At 44.8% G+C, this 20852-nt stretch overlaps 3 protein-coding genes across 3 annotated transcripts; all 3 read left to right on the forward strand.

The window, feature by feature from the left end:
• Positions 1 to 2567, forward strand: LOC116978568 (protocadherin gamma-C5-like). The gene has a single exon (XM_033029800.1). It carries the CDS (start codon positions 148 to 150, stop codon positions 2527 to 2529), a length of 2382 nt encoding a protein of 793 aa, XP_032885691.1. The 5' UTR covers positions 1 to 147; the 3' UTR covers positions 2530 to 2567.
• A 4240-nt stretch (positions 2568 to 6807) lies between these two features.
• LOC116978393 (protocadherin gamma-C5-like) lies at positions 6808 to 9189 on the forward strand. Its single transcript, XM_033029512.1, has one exon. The coding sequence runs from the start codon at positions 6808 to 6810 to the stop codon at positions 9187 to 9189; it is 2382 nt and encodes a 793-aa protein (XP_032885403.1).
• Positions 9190 to 13248: 4059 nt separating this feature from the next.
• Positions 13249 to 16046, forward strand: LOC116978569 (protocadherin gamma-C5-like). Its single transcript, XM_033029802.1, has one exon. It carries the CDS (start codon positions 13458 to 13460, stop codon positions 15837 to 15839), a length of 2382 nt encoding a protein of 793 aa, XP_032885693.1. The 5' UTR covers positions 13249 to 13457; the 3' UTR covers positions 15840 to 16046.
• The last annotated feature ends 4806 nt before the right edge of the window (positions 16047 to 20852 follow it).

A 20852-nucleotide genomic window follows, 5' to 3' on the forward strand; every position in this document is an offset into this window, starting at 1 on the left:
TTTATCGCGTTATCAAGCCACAGAGGATACATTCCCTGTCTGTTTCGACTCGGCAATTAGAATATATATGTTTCTATTTCGTGGAAAGAACAGTTACCGATTAATCAAGGATTGGCCTGGTTTTCAGCATTAATCGAATGCGGAACAATGGCGTATCTACTGAGGTTTCCATTCAACATGTTTACATTCATGTTTCTGATATGTGCACCGGATATAATTTGCGGGGAAATCCGTTACTCTATTCCCGAGGAAATGGAGCAAGGGGCTTTTATTGGGAATATTGCTCAAGATCTGGGCCTGAATGTACGGCAATTGTCAGCTCGCAAATTCCGACTGAGCTCCGATGACGGAGGGCGCTACATGAAGGTTAGTTTGGACAATGGAATATTATCTATTCGTGAAAGAATTGATAGGGAACGTATTTGTAGACAAGCGGAAACATGTACTCTGTCTTTTGAAACAACACTGGAAAATCCGTTGGAGGTGTACCGCGGGGAATTAGAGATTCTTGATGTCAATGATAATTCCCCCGCTTTCGGAGACGGCAGCATCGTCTTACAGATATCTGAAGCGAGTGCACCCGGTGTACGTATCCGTCTCGACAGGGCGGAAGATCCCGACATTGGAATCAATACCGTCGCCGCCTACACGATCAGTTTCACCGAGTACTTTAGTATAAAAACACGCAGAACCGAGAGCGATGTTCTTATACCAGAGTTGCTGTTAGATAAACCTTTGGACCGAGAGCTGCAATCTTCTTTTCAGCTCTTGCTTGCTGCGACGGACGGTGGGACTCCTCAGAGAACAGGAACAGCTCAGATTCTCGTTACTGTTTTGGACATTAATGATAATGCACCAGTGTTTGACAATGACATCTATCGGGTCAGCGTAAGTGAGGACGCGCCACATGGTACCTTGGTGATGAAGGTCAAATCAAATGATTTGGATGAAGGGCTGAATGCGAAGATAACATATTTTTTTAGTGATAATGATTTGCGAAGAGCGCGTAATGTATTCAGTTTAGATCCAGTTAGTGGGGAGGTTCGAGTAGATGGGCCCTTGGATTTTGAAGAAGCAAACAGCTATTCTCTTGATGTTCAAGCTGTGGACCACGGTTCACCCGCAATGACCGGACATTCTAACGTGCTGATCAAGGTCAACGACGTGAACGATAACGCACCTGAGATTAAAGTGACATCAATTTCGAACAAAATCCCGGAAAATGCTCCACCAGGAACATTCATAACGTTCATTGATGTTATTGACCGGGATTCTGGAGAGAACGGTCAAGTCCGCTGCTTGTTACCCAAGAACATTCCCTTTAGACTACAAACAGCATCCAAACATTATAAATTGGTTACCAGTGAAACATTGGACCGTGAAGTGATTTCTCAGTATAAATTACTAATTTCGGCATGGGACTTGGGATCGCCTTCATTGTCGTCAAATAAAACCATCCATATTGCAATAACCGATGTAAATGATAACGCCCCGCGGTTTTCTAAATCATCCTACCACGTGTATGTGATGGAGAATAACGCTCCGGGTGCATCCATTTTCGCAGTAACAGCACTAGATCCTGATCAGGAGCAGAATTCCTATATTTCTTACTCTTTTGTGGACAATTACATCCAAAACCTACCAGTGTCCACTTACCTGACTATTAACTCAATGAATGGTACCATTTATCTGTTGCGTGGCGTTGACTATGAGGAACTCAAGCAGTTCCAGATCCTTGTACAAGCGCGTGACGCCGGGGTGCCTCCGCTGAGCAGCAGCGCCACAGTGAATGTGATCATCCTGGATCAAAATGACAACGCGCCGGTAATTGTTTCACCTTCAGAACAAAGTGGATCAGCAGCAGAGAAGGGCCTACCCCGGTCAGCGGGTCAAGGGTATTTGGTCACCAAGATAATGGCAACTGATGCAGATTCTGGTCAGAATGCACGGATCTTTTATCAGATGATGAAATCTACCGATCCCACTTTGTTCACAGTTACGAAAGATTCAGGTGAAATCAGAACAGCGCGCCGTATTTTGCAGACAGATACTCCTGTACACACGCTGGTCATCTTGGTGAAGGACAATGGGCAGCCAAGCTTGTCCAGTACAGTTACAATGAACATTAGAGTTTTGGAGAACAGTACTGAAGGAATCACGGAAAGCAGCACCTTGGTGAAAAATCCGGGATATTTCTCAGATCCAAATGTTTATTTAATCATCATTTTCAGTTGCACTTCCGTTGCCTTTCTTCTGATCATCGTTCTGTTGATTGGCATCAAGTGTAAACAGGACAGAAGTATTATCCAAGGGTATAACACCCCCAGGTATTGTTACAATCGTGGAGAGTCGCAAGATACTTATAAAGGAAGACCTGCGATGGAGGAAACCTTATGCTATCCTGGGACAGGCCGAGTTGTCCGCGTGCCGGAACCGCATCAATACTCGGTCTGCCTGTCTCCAGAGTCAGCGAAAAGTGATTTTCTCTTTTTGCAGCCATGCGGTGCTCCCACGCCTCAGGCCGAATGATGCGTAACCTTAAAGAAATTGCATATTATTTGGGATTATTTTAACCTCGGGGCATGTGAATCATTTGTGAGTGAGATATGTAAGAAAACACCCAGTTTGTGCATTTTTGCGCTTTTGTTTAAATAATGCATTTGTTGTAATGGTTAAAAATATATAACTTTTAGCAAATAAATTCCCATCGTCTGAGAGCGGAATCTGTCAACTGTGAAATAAGTCATATTGCCTATCATTGAACGACGCTGTAGGATCAATTACATTCAGGATGCTGAATCCATTTACATGTTTAAAGTAAATAAAGAATCAAAAACTTCGTCATCAGCATATTCCATATGGAGTGCTGAAAAGTACAGAGCATATAACTATATTATAAATTTAGATGACGCAAATTAAAATATAAAATAAACCAGAAACACAAGAAATTGCGGATTCTAAAATATTGTTCAAATGAAAACGAGCAGGCGGGAAACGCGTCAGGTGTGCCATCAAACTTGCAGGGATATGGACAGATAACATTTAGGGTCGTGACCCTTCCTCCAAACTGGACTAGGAGAATATTAGAAGAAGAGGTGAATGAAAGGATTAGTAGAAATAGGTGAATGAGAGTGGCGATAGTAGTGGAAACCAGCAAACGAAGTGTTGGTTGGTAGACCATAAGATCATAAGTGATAGGTGCAGAATTCGGCGATTCGATCCATCAAGTCTCCACCCCACCCCCCCCCCCCCCATTCTCCCACCTTCTCCTCATAACCTCTGGCACCCTTACTAATCAAGAATCTATCTTTACCTTAAACATATCCACTGACGTTGACTCCACCGCCTTCTGTGGCAAACAAAATCATCAGATTCACCACCCTCTGACTAAAGAAATACCTCCTCGTCTCCGTTCTAAAGGTAGGTCTTTTACTTCTGAGGCTCTGACCTCTAGTCCTAGACTCTCCCACTAGTGGAAACATCCTCTCCACATCCACTCTATCCAAGCCTTTCACTATTCTGTACGTTACCATAAGGTCCCCCCCCCCCCCCCCCCCCCCCCCCCACTCATTCTTCTAAACTCCAGCGAATATAGGCCCAGTGCCATAAAACGCTCATCATATGTTAAGGCTGCTGCCTCACCCGCTGAGTTTCTCCAGCATTTTTGCCTATCTTAGATTTTTCCAGCGTCTGCAGTTCCTTCTTAAACGTCTGTTAAACTATGCATTCCTGTGATCATTCTTCCTCAGATACGGTGCCCTAAATTGCTCACAATATTCCAAATACGGCCTGATAGAGCCTCAGCATTACATCCTTGTTTTTGTATACTAGCCCTCTCGAAATGAAGGCTAGCATTGCGATTGCTTTATTTGCTATAAATTCGACCTGCAGCTTAAGTTTTAGGCAATCCTGCACTAGCACTCCCAGGCCCCTTTGCACACATCCAATTTATGGATTCTCCCACCATTTAGGTCACACCATCCGCAGTCATTGAGGTTTACTATGCAGACAACGCCGACACGTGTATACAGAGGCTGAGCTCTAAATGATTATGGACTCCTGCTCTGAAGTTTGGTAGCGAATGAGCTTTATACAGAACATTTGGAAGACAAATCGTTGATACCGACGAGCAGCTCTGAACAACGTAATCGCCCAAACTTTCAAGATTTATAATGGAAGCTTGAAAATGTGAATCACATTCCCTATCGCAGATGCGTCACCGATCCATCCTTCCTAATTGAATAGGGAGTTTGCAAAACAGCGGATGGAGATGGTCATAAAAGCGGGAGTTAATTGTTGAAAAAGAAGAATGAAATGATGGAAACCGATAAGAAGGTAAAGTGAGAAAGAAAATATAGAAGTATAGGCGAGCAGGGTTCGTGGGTGAGTGTTATTAATTGTGGGGGGTGATGGGGGGTGATCATGGAGATCACAGAGGATGTAGTGGCGGATAATGGGCAGAACGAGGAGCTGGAGAGGCGGAAAGGAACAACCTGACGGGTCGACAACAAAATATGTGCGTGAGAGGACCTGGCAGATCGCGGCATTCCACTATATACGTCATTGTCTACTGGGTTCGAATGTGCGCAAAGGTCACATTTATGACTTTATTTTTAGCTTCGAGATACAGCGTGGAAACAGGCTCGTCGGTCCAGCGAACCCACTCGACCATCGATCACCCCGTACACCAGCATTATCCTACACACGGGGGACATTTTTCAATTTTTACAGAAGCCATTTAAATTTTAAACCTGTAAGTCTTTGGGATGTGCGAGGAAACCGGAGCAGGCGGAGAAAACCTACGCGGTCACCGGGAGAATGTACACACTCCATGCAGACAGCACCCGTAGTCAGGATTGAACCGGGGTCCCTGGCGCTGTTAGGCACCAACTCTGCCTCTGTGCAACCTTGACCGAATCAATCATAATCTAAACATTGCTGAATGGAGGCGGTGTTAACAACACTAGGATATTTTGAAGCGATCATTTGAATTCCTAGTGCATTCATACGTTCAATTTCACGAGGAATGTTCGATGGACAGCAGCGGATATCATCAGTGGCTCTACCAACAAGGCCAATAGAGCAGATTCCTGTCAGAACACGCGAAGCATCTCCAGGATACAGGGAATAATGACAGAAGTTACAAACAAGGCAATGCTGGTTTACCAAGGAAAGACACTAAATCCCGAGAGAAATTGGATAGGCGCCGTTTCGGGTCTGGACTCTTCCTCATATTGTCTGTTGAATGGTCCCGACCTGAAACATCACATATTAAAGGACATAAGTTGTTGGGTATTTCAATCTCAGGAGCTCCGACCATCCCTAAATAATATGCCGAAAAAATATTTCAGAATGTTACATCACTTTGATCACTGTAAGGAGTCTTTGGAAGAATATTAACCTTCGATTTGACCACGATAAACGCATGCTTCCATTCCAAGTTGGGCACACTGCAGTCAGAGTAATTTGAAGAATATATCTGCGCAGTCGTGCTCAGTCTTTGGCGTTTCTTCACGTTTCGAACTTAATTCCATCCAAGAAATCAACGGCTGCCGAGAAAATAAAATGATATTAGTAATTAAATATTTGATTTGTTAACATTAGCCGGGACCTTTATATCTATATAGCAAGTATACAGGGCGGCACGGTGACGCACCGGTAGAGTTGCTGCCTTACAGCGTCAGAGACCCGAGTTCGATCTTCACTACGGGTGCTCTCTGTATAGAGTTTGTACGTACTTGCCGTGACCTGTGCAGGGTTTCTCCGGTGCTCAGGTTTCCTTCCATACTCAAAAGACGTAATGGTTTGTAGGCAAATTGCCTTGGTAAAATTGTACATTGTCCCCAATGTGTGGGTAGGATAGTGTTAGTGTGCAGGGATCGCTGGTCAGCGCGGTGTTGGTGGGCCAAAGGGCCTTTTTATGCGTTATATCTCGACACTAAAGTAAACTAAGTCAAATCGCGAAACAAAAGAGTCGACAAAACGTTAGGCAATTCACCATTTCGATGTTCCCAAATGAATCTTAAAGTATGTAATGTAGACTAATGTAGCACTCCATTGTAGTCTCCACCTTGCTTTCCCCATGAATGAACAAAAGCGCTCATAGTCTTCAATGTTTGGTCTTTCCGAGGATCCTTCTTTACGCAATTACTTAACACGTTTACCTCAGTTTCGTAACTGTACATCCTGTTTTAGTATCTCGACCTAATTTATTTTAAGCCATTACACACTGTTCCTGAAACCATTAATTCCACGGTCAACAGCAAGAGTGGTGATGGAGGACCACTGAAGATTTACCTCTATAACATGATTTAGCAAGCTGGAAGTCATTTACGAATCAATAATAAAAATTCATAAACTCTGTGTGAAACAACGGCCCGTTGTGACATATCTTGTCAAACTGCCCCGTAAACGCATATACTAGGACCTTTGAAGATATATGCTGCAAACAAAATTGCAGCGTTCAATTATACATTCCATGGCGTTGTATTTAGGACTACTGTACAGCTTTAAGAATTGTAGCTGCAGTTGCTGAAAAAAACTGGCTGTGTCGCTGTCTACCAATGAGAAGCTGAAGTCCACAGATGGATCCATTGCCCCTCCTACATCCCAGAATAAAAACGGCAGACCCGAAGAGAAAGGCGGGCAGTCTCTGCGTTTTATCGTGTTATCAAGCTGCGGAGGATACATCCCCTGTCTGGTTCAACTAGGCAATTAGAATATATATGTTTCTATTTCGTGGAAAGAACAGTTTTACCGAATAATCGAGGACAGGCCTGCTTTTCGATATTAATTGAATGCGGAACAATGGCGAACCTACCGAGCTTTCCTTTTAACGTGTTTGCATTCATGCTTCTGATATATGAACAGGGTCTAATTTCCGGGCAAATTCGTTATTCTATTCCCGAGGAAATGGAGCAAGGGGCATTTGTTGGGAATATTGCTCAGGATTTGGGCCTGAATGTACGGCAATTGTCAGCTCGCAAATTCCGACTGAGCTCCGATGACGGTGGGCGGTACATGAAGGTTAGTTTGGACAATGGAATATTATCTATCCGTGAAAGAATTGATAGGGAACGTATTTGTAGACACGCAGAAATGTGTACCGTGTCTTTTGAAACAACACTGGTAAATCCCTCGGAGGTGTACCGCGGGGAATTAGAGATTCTTGATGTCAACGATAACTCCCCCACTTTCGGAGATGGCAGTATCGCCTTACAGATATCGGAAACGAGTGCGCCCGGGGTACGTTTCCGTCTCGAGAGGGCGGAAGATCCCGACATTGGAATCAATACCGTCGCCGCCTACACGATCAGTCTCACCGAGTATTTTAGTATAAAAACACGCAGAACCGAGAGCGATGTTCTCATACCAGAGTTGCTGTTAGATAAACCTTTGGACCGAGAGCTGCAATCTTCTTTTCAGCTCTTGCTTACTGCGACAGACGGTGGCACTCCTCAGAGAACAGGGACAGCTCAGATTCTCGTTACTGTGTTCGACATTAATGACAACGCGCCGGTGTTTGATCGTGATATGTACAAGGTCAGCGTAAGTGAGGACGCGCCACATGGTACCTTGGTGATGATAGTCAAAGCACATGATTTGGATGAAGGACTGAATGCTGAGATAACTTATTCTTTTAGTGATGTTGATTTGCGAAAAGCGCGTCATTTATTCTGTTTAGATCCAGACAGTGGGGAGGTTCGAGTTGAAGGTCCCTTGGATTTTGAAGAAACAAACAGTTATTCTTTTGATGTTCAAGCTGTGGACCACGGCTCGCCCGCAATGACAGGACATTCTAACGTGCTGATCACGGTAAATGACGTGAACGATAACGCACCGAAGATTAAGGTGACATCAGCTTCCAACAAAATCCCGGAAAATGCACCGCCAGGTACATTCATAACCTTCATTGATGTTGTGGATCGTGATTCTGGGGAGAACGGTCACGTTCGCTACGAGTTACCCAAGAATATCCCCTTTAGACTACAGACATCATCGAACCTTTATAAATTGGTTACCAGTGAAACATTGGACCGTGAAGGGATTTCTGAATATCGATTACCAATTCTAGCCCGGGACTTAGGGTCGCCTTCTCTGTCCTCAAATAAAACCATCCATATTACAATAACCGATGTAAACGATAACGCCCCGCGGTTTGCTGAATCAACCTACAACGTATATGTGATGGAGAACAATGCACCGGGCGGATCGATTTTCGTTTTAACTGCTCTAGATCCTGATCTGGATCTGAATTCCTATGTTTCTTACTCTTTTGTGGACCATTTCATCCAAAATCTACCAGTGTCCACTTACCTGGACATTAACTCCATGAACGGTACCATTTATGCGTTGCGATCCTTTGACTATGAGGAACTCAAAAACTTCCAGATCCTTGTACAAGCCCGTGATGGTGGGGTGCCTCCGCTGAGTAGCAGCGCCACGGTGAATGTGATCGTCCTGGATCAAAATGACAACGCGCCGGTAATCGTTTCGCCTTTATATCAGAGTGGATCAGCAGCACAGGAGGGCCTGCCCCGGTCAGCGGGTCAAGGGTACTTGATCACCAAGATAATGGCAACTGATGCAGACTCTGGTCAGAATGCACGGATCTTTTATCAGGTGGTGAAATCTACCGATCCCACTTTGTTCACCGTTACGAAAAACTCCGGTGAAATCAGATCAGCGCGCCGTATTTTGCAGATAGATACTCCTGTACACACTCTGGTCATCTTGGTGAAGGACAATGGGCAGCCAAGCCTGTCCAGTACAGTTACAATGAACATTAGAGTTTTGGAGAACAGTACTGAAGGAATCACGGAAAGCAGCACCTTTGTGAAAAATCCGAGATATTTCTCAGATCCAAATGTTTATTTAATCATCATTTTCAGTTGCACTTCCGTGGCCTTTCTTCTGATCATCGTTCTGTTGATTGGGATAAAATGTAAACAGGACAGAAGTATTATCCAAGGGTATAACACCCCCAGGTATTGTTACAATCGTGGAGATTCGCAAGATACGTATGAAGGAAGACCTGCGATGGAGGAAACTTTACGCTATCCTGGGACAGGCCGGATAGTCCGCGTGCCGGAACCGCATCAATACTCGGTCTGCCTGTCTCCAGAGTCAGCGAAAAGTGATTTTCTCTTTTTGCAGCCACGCGGTGCTCCCACGCCTCATGCCGAATGATGCGTAATCTTAAAGAAATTGCATATTATTTGGGATTATTTTAACCTCGGTGAATCATTTGTGAGTGAGATGTGTAAGAAAATACCCAGTTTGTGCATTTTTGCGCCTTTGTTTAAATAATGCATTTGTTGTAATGGTTAAAAATATATGACTTTTAGCAAATAAATTCCCATCGTCTGAGAGCGGAATCTGTCAACTGTGAAATAAGTCATATTGCCTATCATTGAACGACGCTGTAGGATCAATTACATTCAGGATACTGAATCCATTTACGTTTAAAGTAAATAAAGAATCAAAAACTTCGTTAACAGCATATTCCATATGGAGTGCTGAAAAGTACAGAGCATATAACTATATAATAAATTTAGATGACGCAAATTGAAATATAAAATAAACCAGAAACTCAAGAAATTGCGGATTCTAGAATATTGTACAAATGAAAACGAGCGGGCGGGAAACGCGTCAGGTGTGCCATCAAATGTGCAGGGATATGGACAGATAACATTTAGGGTCGTGACCCTTCCTCCAAACTGGACTAGGGGAATATTAGAAGAAGAAGTGAATGAAAGGATTAGTAGAAAGAGGTGAATGAGAGTGGCGATAGTAGTGGAAACCAGCAAACGAAGTGTTGGTTGGCAGACCATAAGATCATAAGTGACAGGTGTAGAATTCGGCGATTCGATCCATCAAGTCTACCCCCCCCCCCCCCATTCGCCTACCTTCTCCTCATAACCTCTGGCACCCTTACTAATCAAGAATCTATCTTTACCTTAAACATATCCACTGACGTTAACTCCACCGCCTTCTGTGGCAAACAAAATCATCAGATTCACCACCCTCTGACTAAAGAAATTCCTCCTCGTCTCCGTTCTAAAGGTAGGTCTTTTACTTCTGAGGCTATGACCACTTGTCCTAGACTCTCTCACTAGTGGAAACATCCTCTCCACATCCACTCTATCCAAGCCTTTCATTATTTGTACGTTACCAGAAGCCCCCCCCCCCTTCATTCTTCTAAACTCCAGCGAATAGAGGCCCAGTGCCATAAACCGCTCATAATATGTTAAGGCTGCTGCCTCACCCGCTGAGTTTCTCCAGCATTTTTGCCTACCGTCGATTTTTCCAGCGTCTGCAGTTCCTTCTTAAACGTCTGTTAACCTACGCATTCCTGTGATCATTCTTCCTCAGATATGGTGCCCTAAATTGCTCACAATATTCCAAATATGGCATGATAGAGCCTCAGCATTACATCCTTGTTTTTGTATACTAGCCCTCTCGAAATGAAGGCTAGCATTGCGATTGCTTTCTTTGCTATAAATTCGACTTGCAGATTAAGTTTTAGGCAATCCTGCACTAGCACTCCCAGGTCCCTTTGTACACATCCAATTTATGGATTCTCCCTCCATTTACGTCACACCATCCGCAGTCATTGAGGTTTACTATGCAGACAACGCCGACACGTGTAAACAGAGGCTGAGCTCTAAATGATTATGGACTCCTGCTCTGAAGCTTGGTAGCGAATTAGCTTTATACAGAACATTTGCAAGACAAATCGTTGCTACCAACGAGCAGCTCTGAACTACGCAATCGCCCAAACTTTCAAGATTTATAATGGAAGCTTGAAAATGTGAATCACATCCACTATCGCAGATGCGTCACCTATCTATTCTTCCTAATTGAATCGGGAGTTTGCAAAACAGCGGAAAGAGATGGTCACAAAGGCGGGAGTTAATTGATGAAAAAGAAGAATGAATGATGGAAACCGATAAGAAGGTAAAGTGAGAAAGAAAATATAGAAGTATAGGCGAGCAGGGTTCGTGGGTGAGTGTTATTAATTGTGGGGGGTGATGGGGGTGATCATGGAGATCACAGAGGATGTAGTGGCGGATAATGGGCAGAAGGAGGAGCTGGAGAGGCGGAAAGGAACAATCTGATGGGTCGACAATAAAATATGTGCGTGAGAGGACCCGGGCAGATCGCGGCATTCCACTATATACGTCATTGTCTACTGGGTTCGAAAGTGCGCAAAAGTCGCATTTCTGACGTTATTTTTAGCTTCGAGATACAGCGTGGAAACATGCTCTTCGGTCCAGCGAACTCACCCGACCATCGATCACCCCGTACACCTGCATTATCCTACACACGGGGGACATTTTTCATTTTTTACAGAAGCCATTTAAATTTTAAACCAGTAAGTCTTTGGGATGTGCGAGGAAACCGGAGCAGGCGGAGAAAACCTACGCGGTCACCGGGAGAATGTATACACTCCATGCAGACAGCACCCGTAGTCAGGATTGAACCCGGGTCCCTGGCGCTGTTAGGCACCAACTCTGCCTCTGTGCAACCTTGACCGAATCAATCATGATCTAAACATTGCTGAATGGTGGCGGTGTAAACAACACTAGGATATTTTGAAGCGATCATTTGAATTCCTAGTGCATTCATACGTTCAATTTCACGAGGAATGTCCGATGGACAGCAGCGGATATCGTCAGTGGCTCTACCAACAAGGCCAATAGAGCAGATTCCTGTCAGAACACGTGAAGCATCTCCAGGATACAGGGAATAATGACAGAAGTTACAAACAAGGCAATGCGGATGCTGGTTTACCAAGGAAAGACACTAAACGCCAGAGTATATCAATGGGTCAGGCAGCATCCCGATAGAACTTGGTCGGCGCCGTTTCCGGTGTGGACTCTTCCTCATATTGTCTGTTGAATGGTCCCGACCTGAAACATCACATATTAAAGGACATAAGTTGTTGGGTATTTCAATCTCAGGAGCTCCGACCATCCCTAAATAATATGCCGAAAAAATATTTCAGAATGTTACATCACTTTGATCACTGTAAGGAGTCTTTGGAAGAATATTAACCTTCGATTTGACCACGATAAACGCATGCTTCCATTCCAAGTTGGGCTCACTGCAGTCAGAGTAATTTGAAAACTATATCTGCGCAGTCGTGCTCAGTCTTTGCCGTTTCTTCACTTTTCGAACTTAATTCCATCCAAGAAATCAACGGCTGCCGAGAAAAGTAAATGATATTAGCAATTAAATATTTGATTTGTTAACATTAGCCGGGACATTTATATCTTTATAGCAAGTATACAGGGCGGCACGGTGACGCACCGGTAGAGTTGCTGCCTTACAGCGTCAGAGACCCGAGTTCGATCTTCACTACCGGTGCTCTCTGTATAGAGTTTGTACGTACTTGCCGTGACCTGAGCAGGTTTTCTCCGGGCACTCCGGTTGCCTTCCATACTCAAAAGACGTAATGGTTTGTAGGCAAATTGCCTTGGTAAAATTGTACATTGTCCCCAATGTGTGTGTGTAGGATAGTGCTAGTGTGCAGAGATCGCTGGTCAGCGCGGTGTTGGTGGGCCAAAGGGCCTTTTTACGCGTTATATCTCGAAACTAAAGTAAACTAAGTCAAATCGCGAAACAAAAGAGTCGACAAAAGGTTAGGCAATTCCACATTTCGATGTTTCCAAATGAAACTTGAAGTATCTAAGGTAGACTAATGTAGCACTCCATTGTAGTCTCCGCCTTGCTTTCCCCATGATTGAACAAAAGCGCTCATAGTCTTCAATGTTTGGTCTTTCCTAAGACCCTTCTTTACGCAATTACTTAACACGTTTACCTCAGTCCCGTAACTGTACATCCTTTTTTAGTATCTCGAACTAATTTATTTTAAGTCATTTCACACTGTTCCTGAAACCATTAATTCCATGGTCAACGGCAAGTGTGGTGATGGAGGACCACTGAAGATTTACCTCTATAACATGATTTATCATGCTAGAAGTCATTTACGAATCAAGAATAAAAATTCATAAACTCTGTGTGAAACAACGGCCCGTTTTAACATATCGGGTCAAATTGCCCCGTAAACCCACATACTAGGACTTTAGAAGATATATGCTGAAAACAAAATTGAAGCGTTCCATGGCGTTGTATTTAAGACTACTGTACAGCTTTAAGAATTGTAGCTGCAGTTGCAGAAAAAAACTGGTTGTGTCGCTGTCTACCAATGAGAAGCTGAAGTCCACAGATGGATCCATTGCCCCTCCTACATCCCAGAATAAAAACGGCAGACCCGAAGAGAAAGGCGGACAGTCTCTACGTTTTATCGTGTTATCAAGCTACAGAGGATACATCCCCTGTCTGTTTCGACTAGGCAATTAGAATATATATGTTTCTATTTCGTGGAAAGAACAGTTTTACCGATTAATTGAGGACAGGCCTGGTTTTCGATATTAATTGAATGCGGAACAATGGCGAACCTACGGAGGTTTCCTTTCAACGTGTTTGCATTCATGCTTCTGATATGTGAACAGGGTCTAATTTCCGGGCAAGTTCGGTACTCTATTCCCGAGGAAATGGAGCAAGGGGCATTTGTTGGGAATTTTGCTCAAGATCTGGGCCTGAGTGTACGGCAATTATCAGCTCGCAAATTTCGACTGAGCTCCGATGACGGAGGGCGCTACATGAAGGTTAGTTTGGACAATGGAATATTATCTATTCGTGAAAGAATTGATAGGGAACGTATCTGTAGGCAAGCGGAAATGTGTACTCTGTCTTTTAAAACAACACTGGAAAATCCCTTGAAGGTGTACCGCGGGGAATTAGAGATTCTTGATGTCAATGATAATTCCCCCACTTTCGGAGACGGCAGCATCGCCTTACAGATATCGGAAGCCAGTACCCCCGGTGTACGTTTTCGTCTCGAGAGGGCGGAAGATCCCGACATTGGAATCAATACCGTCGCCGCCTACACGATCAGTTTCACCGAGTATTTTAGTATAAAAACACGCAGAACCGAGAGCGATGTTCTTATACCAGAGTTGTTGTTAGATAAATTTTTGGACCGAGAGCAGCAATCTTCTTTTCAGCTCTTGCTTACTGCGACAGACGGTGGGACTCCTCAGAGAACAGGGACAGCTCAGATTATCGTTACTGTTTTGGACTTCAATGATAATGCGCCTGTGTTTGATAATGACATCTATCGGGTCAGCGTAAGTGAGGACGCGCCACATGGTACCTTGGTGATGAAGGTCAAAGCAAATGATTTGGACGAAGGGCCGAATGCTGAGATAACATATTCTTTTAGTGATGTTGATTTGCGAAAAGCGCGTAATGTATTCAGTTTACATCGAGATAGTGGGGAGGTTCGAGTCGATAGGCCCTTGGATTTTGAAGAAACAAACAGCTATTCTCTTGATGTTCAAGCTGTGGACCACGGTTCCCCCGCAATGACAGGTCATTCTAACGTGCTGATCAAGGTAATCGACGTGAACGATAACGCACCCGAGATTAAGGTGACATCAACCTCCAACAAAATCCCGGAAAATGCTCCACCAGGAACATTCATAACGTTCATCGATGTTATCGATCGTGATTCTGAAGAGAACGGTCAAGTCCGCTGCGAGTTACCCAAGAACGTTCCCTTTAGATTACAATCAGCATCGAAACATTATACATTGGTTACCAGTGAAACGTTGGACCGTGAAGTGATTTCTCAGTTTAAATTACTAATTTCGGCATGGGACTTGGGATCGCCTTCACTGTCGTCAAATAAAACCATCCATATTGCAATAACCGATGTAAATGATAACGCCCCGCGGTTTTCTGAATCATCCTACAACGTATATGTGATGGAGAATAACGCTCCGGGTGCATCCATTTTCGCAGTAACAGCACTGGATCCTGATCAGGAGCAGAATTCCTATATTTCTTACTCTATTTTGGACAATTACATCCAAAACCTACCAGTGTCCACTTACCTGACTATTAACTCAATGAATGGTACCATTTATCTGTTGCGTGGCGTTGACTATGAGGAACTCAAGCAGTTCCAGATCCTTGTACAAGCGCGTGACGCTGGGTTACCTCCGCTAAGCAGCAGCGCCACGGTGAATGTGATCATCCTGGATCAAAATGACAACGCGCCGGTAATTGTTTCACCTTCAGAACAAAGTGGATCAGCAGCAGAGGAGGGCCTGCCCCTGTCAGCGGGTGAAGGGTACTTGGCCACCAAGATAATGGCAACTGATGCAGATTCTGGTCAGAATGCTCGGATCTTTTATCAGATGGTGAAATCTACCGATCCCACTTTGTTCACCGTTACGAAAAATTCAGGTGAAATCAGAACTGCGCGCCGTATTTTGCAGACAGATACTCCTGTACATACTCTGGTCATCCTGGTGAAGGACAATGGGCAGCCAAGCCTGTCCAGTACAGTTACAATGAACATTAGAGTTTTGGAGAACAGTACTGAAGGAATCACGGAAAGCAGCACCTTGGTGAAAAATCCGGGATATTTCTCAGATCCAAATGTTTATTTAGTCATCATTTTCAGTTGCACTTCCGTGGCCTTTCTTCTGATAATCGTTCTGTTGATTGGGATCAAGTGTAAACAGGACAGAAGTATTATCCAAGGATATAACACCCCCAGTTATTGTTACAATCGTGGAGATGCGCAAGATACGTATAAAGGAAGACCTGCATTGGAGGAAACTTTACGCTATCCTGGGACTGGCCGGGTTGTCCGCGTGCAGGAACCGCATCAATACTCGGTCTGCCTGTCTCCAGAGTCAGCGAAAAGTGATTTTATCTTTCTACAGCCATGCGGCGCTCCGCTGTCTCAGGCCGAATGATGCGTAACCATAAAGAAATTGCATATTATTTGGGATCATTTTAATCTCGGGGAATGTGAATCATTTGCGAGTGCGATATTTAAGAAAATATTCAGTTTGTGCATTTTTGCGCTTTTAAAGAAAACATAATGCATTTGTTGTATTGGCTAAAAATATTTAACTTTTAGCAAATAAATTCCCATCTTCTGAGAGCGGAATCTGTCAACTGTGAAATATGTCATATTGCCTATCATTGAACGACGTACAAATATACATTGCTGTGGGATCAAATACATTCAGGTGCTAAATCCATTTACTTGTTTAAAGTAAATAAAGAATCAAAAACTTCGTCAACAGCATATTCCATATGGAGTGCTGAAAAGTACAGCGCATACAACTAAATAATAAATGTAGATGGCGCAAATTAAAATATAAAATGAACCAGAAACATAAGAAATTGCGGATTCGAAAATATTGTACAAAAGAAAACGAGCGGGCGGGAAACGCGTCAGGTGTGCCACCGAATGTGCAGGGATAGGGACAGATAACGTTTAAGGTCGTGACCCTTCCTCGAAACTGGACTTGGGGAATATTAGAAGAAGTGAATCAAAGGATTAGTAGAAAGAGGTGAATGAAAGTGGCGATGGAAGTGGAAACCAGCAAACGAAGTGTTGGTTGGCAGACCATAAGATCATAAGTGATAGGTGTAGATTTCGGCCATTCGATCCATCAAGTCTACCCCGCCATTCAATCATGGCTGATCTATCTCTCCATCCTTACCCCTTTCACCTGCCTTCTCCTCATAACCTCTGGCACCCTTACTAATCAAGAATCTATCTATCTTTGCCTTAAATATATCCACTGACGTTGACTCCACCGCCTTCTGTGGCAAATAAAATTCACAGATTCACCACCCTCTGACTAAAAAAAATCCTCCTCGTCTCCGTTCTAAAGGTAGGTCATTTAATTCTGAGGCTATGACCTAGACTCTCCACATCCAATCTATCTGCCTGCCTGCCTGCCTGCCTGCCTGCCTGCCTGCCTGCCTGCCTGCCTGCCTGCCTGCCTGCCTGCCTGCCTGCCTGCCTGCCTGCCTGCCTGCCTGCCTGCCTGCCTGCCTGCCTGCCCGCCCGCCCGCCCGCCCGCCCGCCCGCCCGCCCGCCCGCCCGCCCGCCCGCCCGCCCGCCCGCACGCCCGCCCGCCCGCCCGCCCGCCCGCCCGCCCGCCCGCCCGCCCGCCCGCCCGCCAGCCCGCCCGCCCGCCCGCCCGCCCGCCCGCCCGCCCGCCCGCCCGCCCGCCCGCCCGCCCGCCCGCCCGCCCGCCCGCCCGCCCCCCCGCCCGCCCGCCCGCCCGCCCGCCCGCCCGCCCGCCCGCCCGCCCGCCCGCCCGCCCGCCCGCCCGCCCGCCCCCCCGCCCGCCCGCCCGCCCGCCTGCCGGCCTGCCTGCCTGCCTACCTGCCTATCTAGTACGATTTAATAAGGTCCCCCCCTCATTCTTCTAAACTCCAGCGAATATAGGCCCAGTGCCATAAAACGCTCATCACATGTTAAGGCTGCTGCCTCACCCGCCGAGTTCAGCATTTATGTCTACCTTCGATTTTTCCAGCGTCTGCAGTGCTTTCTTAAACATCTGTTAACCTGCTCATTCCTGGGATCATTCTTGTAAACCTCCTTTGGACCCTCACAAGAGCCAGCAACATTCTTCCTCAGATATGGTGCGCAAAATTGCTCACAATATTCCAAATACGGCCTGATCAGCGCCTGATAGAGCCTCAGCATTACATTGCTCAGCATTGCGATTGCTTTCTTTACTACCAATTCGACCTGCAGATTAACTTTTAGGCAATCCTGCACCAGCACTCCCAAGTCCCTTTGTACACAACCGATTTTTGGATTCTCCCCCCATTTAGGTCACAACAACCGCAGTCATTGATGTTTACTGTGCAGACAACGCCGACACATGTATACAGGGGCTGAGCTCCAAATGATTCTGGACTCCTGCACTGAAGCTTGATAGAGAATGAGCTTTATACAGAACATTTGCAAGACAAATCGTTGCTACCAACGAGCAGCTCTGTACAACGCAATCGCCCAAACTTTCAAGATTTATAATGGAAGCTTGAAAATGTGAATCACATTCCCTATCGCAGGTGTCACCGATCAATTCTTCCTAATTGAATCTGGAGTATGCAAAACAGCGGATGCAGATGGTCACAAAGGCGGGAGTTAATTGATGAAAAAGAAGAATGAGATGATGGAAACCGACACGAAGGTAAAGTGAGAAATAAAATATAGAAGTATATGCAAGCAGGGTTCGTGGGTGAGTGTTATTAATTATGGGGGGTGATGGGGGGTGATCATGGAGATCACAGTAGTGTAGTAGTGAATAATGGGCAGAAGGGGGAGCTGGAGAAGCGGAAAGGAACAATCTGACGGGTCGACGAGATGTGGAAATATAATATGTGCGTGAGAGGACCCGTGCAGTTCACGGCATTCCACGATATACTTCCTTGTCTACTGGGTTCGAGTGTGCATAAAAGTCGCATTTCTGACTAGTTTTAGCTTTGAGATACAGCGTGGAAACAGGCTCTTCGGTCCAGCGAGCCCACCCGACCATCGATCACCCCGTACACCGGTATTATCCTACACACGGGGGGAAATGTTCAATTTTTACAGAAGCCATTAGATTTTAAACCTGTAAGTCTTTGGGATATGGGAGGAAACCGGAGCAGCGGAGAAAACCTACGCGGTCACAGGGAGAATGTACACACTCCATGCAGACAGCACCCGTAGTCAGGATTGAACCCGGGTCTCTGGCACCAACTCTGCCCCTGTGCCACCTTGACCGAATCAATCATAATCTAAACATTGCTGAATGGTGGCGGTGTAAACATCACAGGGATATTTTGAAGCGATCATTTGATTTGCTAGTGCATTCATACGTTCAAATTCAAGAGGAACGTTCGATGGACAGCAGCGGATATCGTCAATGCTCCATCAACAAGTCCAATAGAGCCGATTCCTGTCAAAACACGTGAAGCATCTCCAGGATACCGGGAATAAGAGTAAACCTAGCAATTATAGACCTGTTAGTTTGACGTCAGTGGTGGGCAAATTAATGGAAAAGATACTTAGAGATAATATATATAAGCATCTGGATAAACAGGGTCTGATTAGGAACAGTCAACATGGATTTGTGCCTGGAAGGTCATGTTTGACTAATCTTCTTGAATTTTTCGAAGAGGTTACTTGGGAAATTGATGAGGGTAAAGCAGTGGATGTTGGATATATGGACTTCAGTAAGGCCTTTGACAAGGTTCCTCATGGAAGGTTGGTTAAGAAGGTTCAATGGTTGGGTATCAATGGTGGAGTAGCAAGATGGATTCAACAGTGGCTGAATTGGAGATGCCAGAGAGTAATGGTGGATGGTTGTTTGTCAGGTTGGAGGCCAGTGACTAGTGGGGTGCCACAGGGATCTGTGTTGGGTCCACTGTTGTTTGTCATGTACATCAATGATCTGGATGATGGTGTGGTAAATTGGATTAGTAAGTACGCAAATGATACTAAATTAGGAGGCGTTGTCGATAATGAAGTAGATTTTCAAAGTCTACGTAGGGATTTAGGCCATTTGGAAGAGTGGGCTAAATGCTGATAAGTGCTACATCTTGGCAGGACAAATCAAAAAAGGACGTACATGGTAAATGGTAGGGAATTGAGGAATGCAGTTGAACAGAGGGATCTAGGAATAACTGTGCACAGTTCCCTGAAAGTAGAGTCTCATGTAGATAGGGTGGTAAAGCAAGCTTTTGGTGTGCTGGCCTTTATAAATCAGAGCATTGAGTATAGAAGTTGGGATGTAATGTTAAAATTGTACAAGGCATTGGTGAGGCCAATTCTGGAGTATGGTGTACAATTTTGGTCGTCTAATTATAGGAAGGATGTCATCAAAATAGAGAGAGTACAGTGGAGATTTACTAGAATGTTGCCTGGGTTTCGGCAACTAAGTTACAGAGAAAGGTTGAACAAGTTAGGGCTTTATTCTTTGGAGCGCTGGAGGTTAAGGGGAGACTTGATAGAGGTCTTTAAAATGATGAGAGGGATAGACAGAGTTGACGTGGATAAGCTTTTCCCACTGAGAGCTGGGAAGATTCAAACAAGGGGACACGACTTGAGAATTAAGGGACTGAAGTTTAGGGGTAACATGAGGGGTAACTTCTTTACTCAGAGAGTAGTGGCTGTGTGGAATGAGCTTCCAGTGAAGGTGGTGGAGGCAGGTTCGTTTTTATCATTGAAAAATAAATTGGATAGTTATATCGACGGGAAAGGAATGGAGGGTTATGGTCTGAGAGCAGGTATATGGGTCTAGGGGAGAATACGTGTTCGGCACGGACTAGAAGGGTCGAGATGCCCTGTTTCCGTGCTGTAATTGTTATATGGTTATATGGTTATTATATGGTAATAATGACAGGAGTTACAAACAAGGCAATGCGGATGCTGGTTTTCCAAGGAATGACACTAAACGCCAGAGTATATCAATGGGTCAGGCAGCATCCCGAGAGAACTTGGATAGGTGCCGTTTCGGGTCTGGACTCTTCCTCATATTGTTTGTTGAATGGTCCCGACCCGAAACATCACATATCAAAGGACACAAGTTGTTGGGTATTTCAATCTCAGGAGATCCGACCATCCCTAAATAACATGCCGAAAAAATATTTCAGAATGTTACATCACCTTGATCATTGTAAGGTGTCTTTGGAAGAATATTAACCTTCGATTTGACCACGATAAACGCATGCTTCCATTCCAAGTTGGGTTCACTGCAGTCAACGTAATTTGAAGAATATATCTGCGCAGTCGTGCTCCGTCTTTGGTGTTTCTTCACTTTTCGAACTTAATTCCATCCAAGAAATCAACGGCTGCCGAAAAAAGTAAATGATATTAGTAATTAAATATTTGGTTTCTTAACATTAGCCGGGACCTTTATATCCATATAGCAAGTATACAGGGCGGCACGGTGACGCATCTGTAGAGTTGC

This window comes from Amblyraja radiata, chromosome 11 (genome assembly GCF_010909765.2).
Source record: "Amblyraja radiata isolate CabotCenter1 chromosome 11, sAmbRad1.1.pri, whole genome shotgun sequence".
Taxonomy (NCBI): domain Eukaryota; kingdom Metazoa; phylum Chordata; class Chondrichthyes; order Rajiformes; family Rajidae; genus Amblyraja; species Amblyraja radiata.

Excerpts from the sequence above, each read along its gene's own strand:
- LOC116978568 (XM_033029800.1), top strand. The coding sequence starts at position 148 with ATGGCGTATCTACTGAGGTTTCCATTCAACATGTTTACATTCATGTTT.
- LOC116978393 (XM_033029512.1), top strand. The coding sequence starts at position 6,808 with ATGGCGAACCTACCGAGCTTTCCTTTTAACGTGTTTGCATTCATGCTT.
- LOC116978569 (XM_033029802.1), top strand. The coding sequence starts at position 13,458 with ATGGCGAACCTACGGAGGTTTCCTTTCAACGTGTTTGCATTCATGCTT.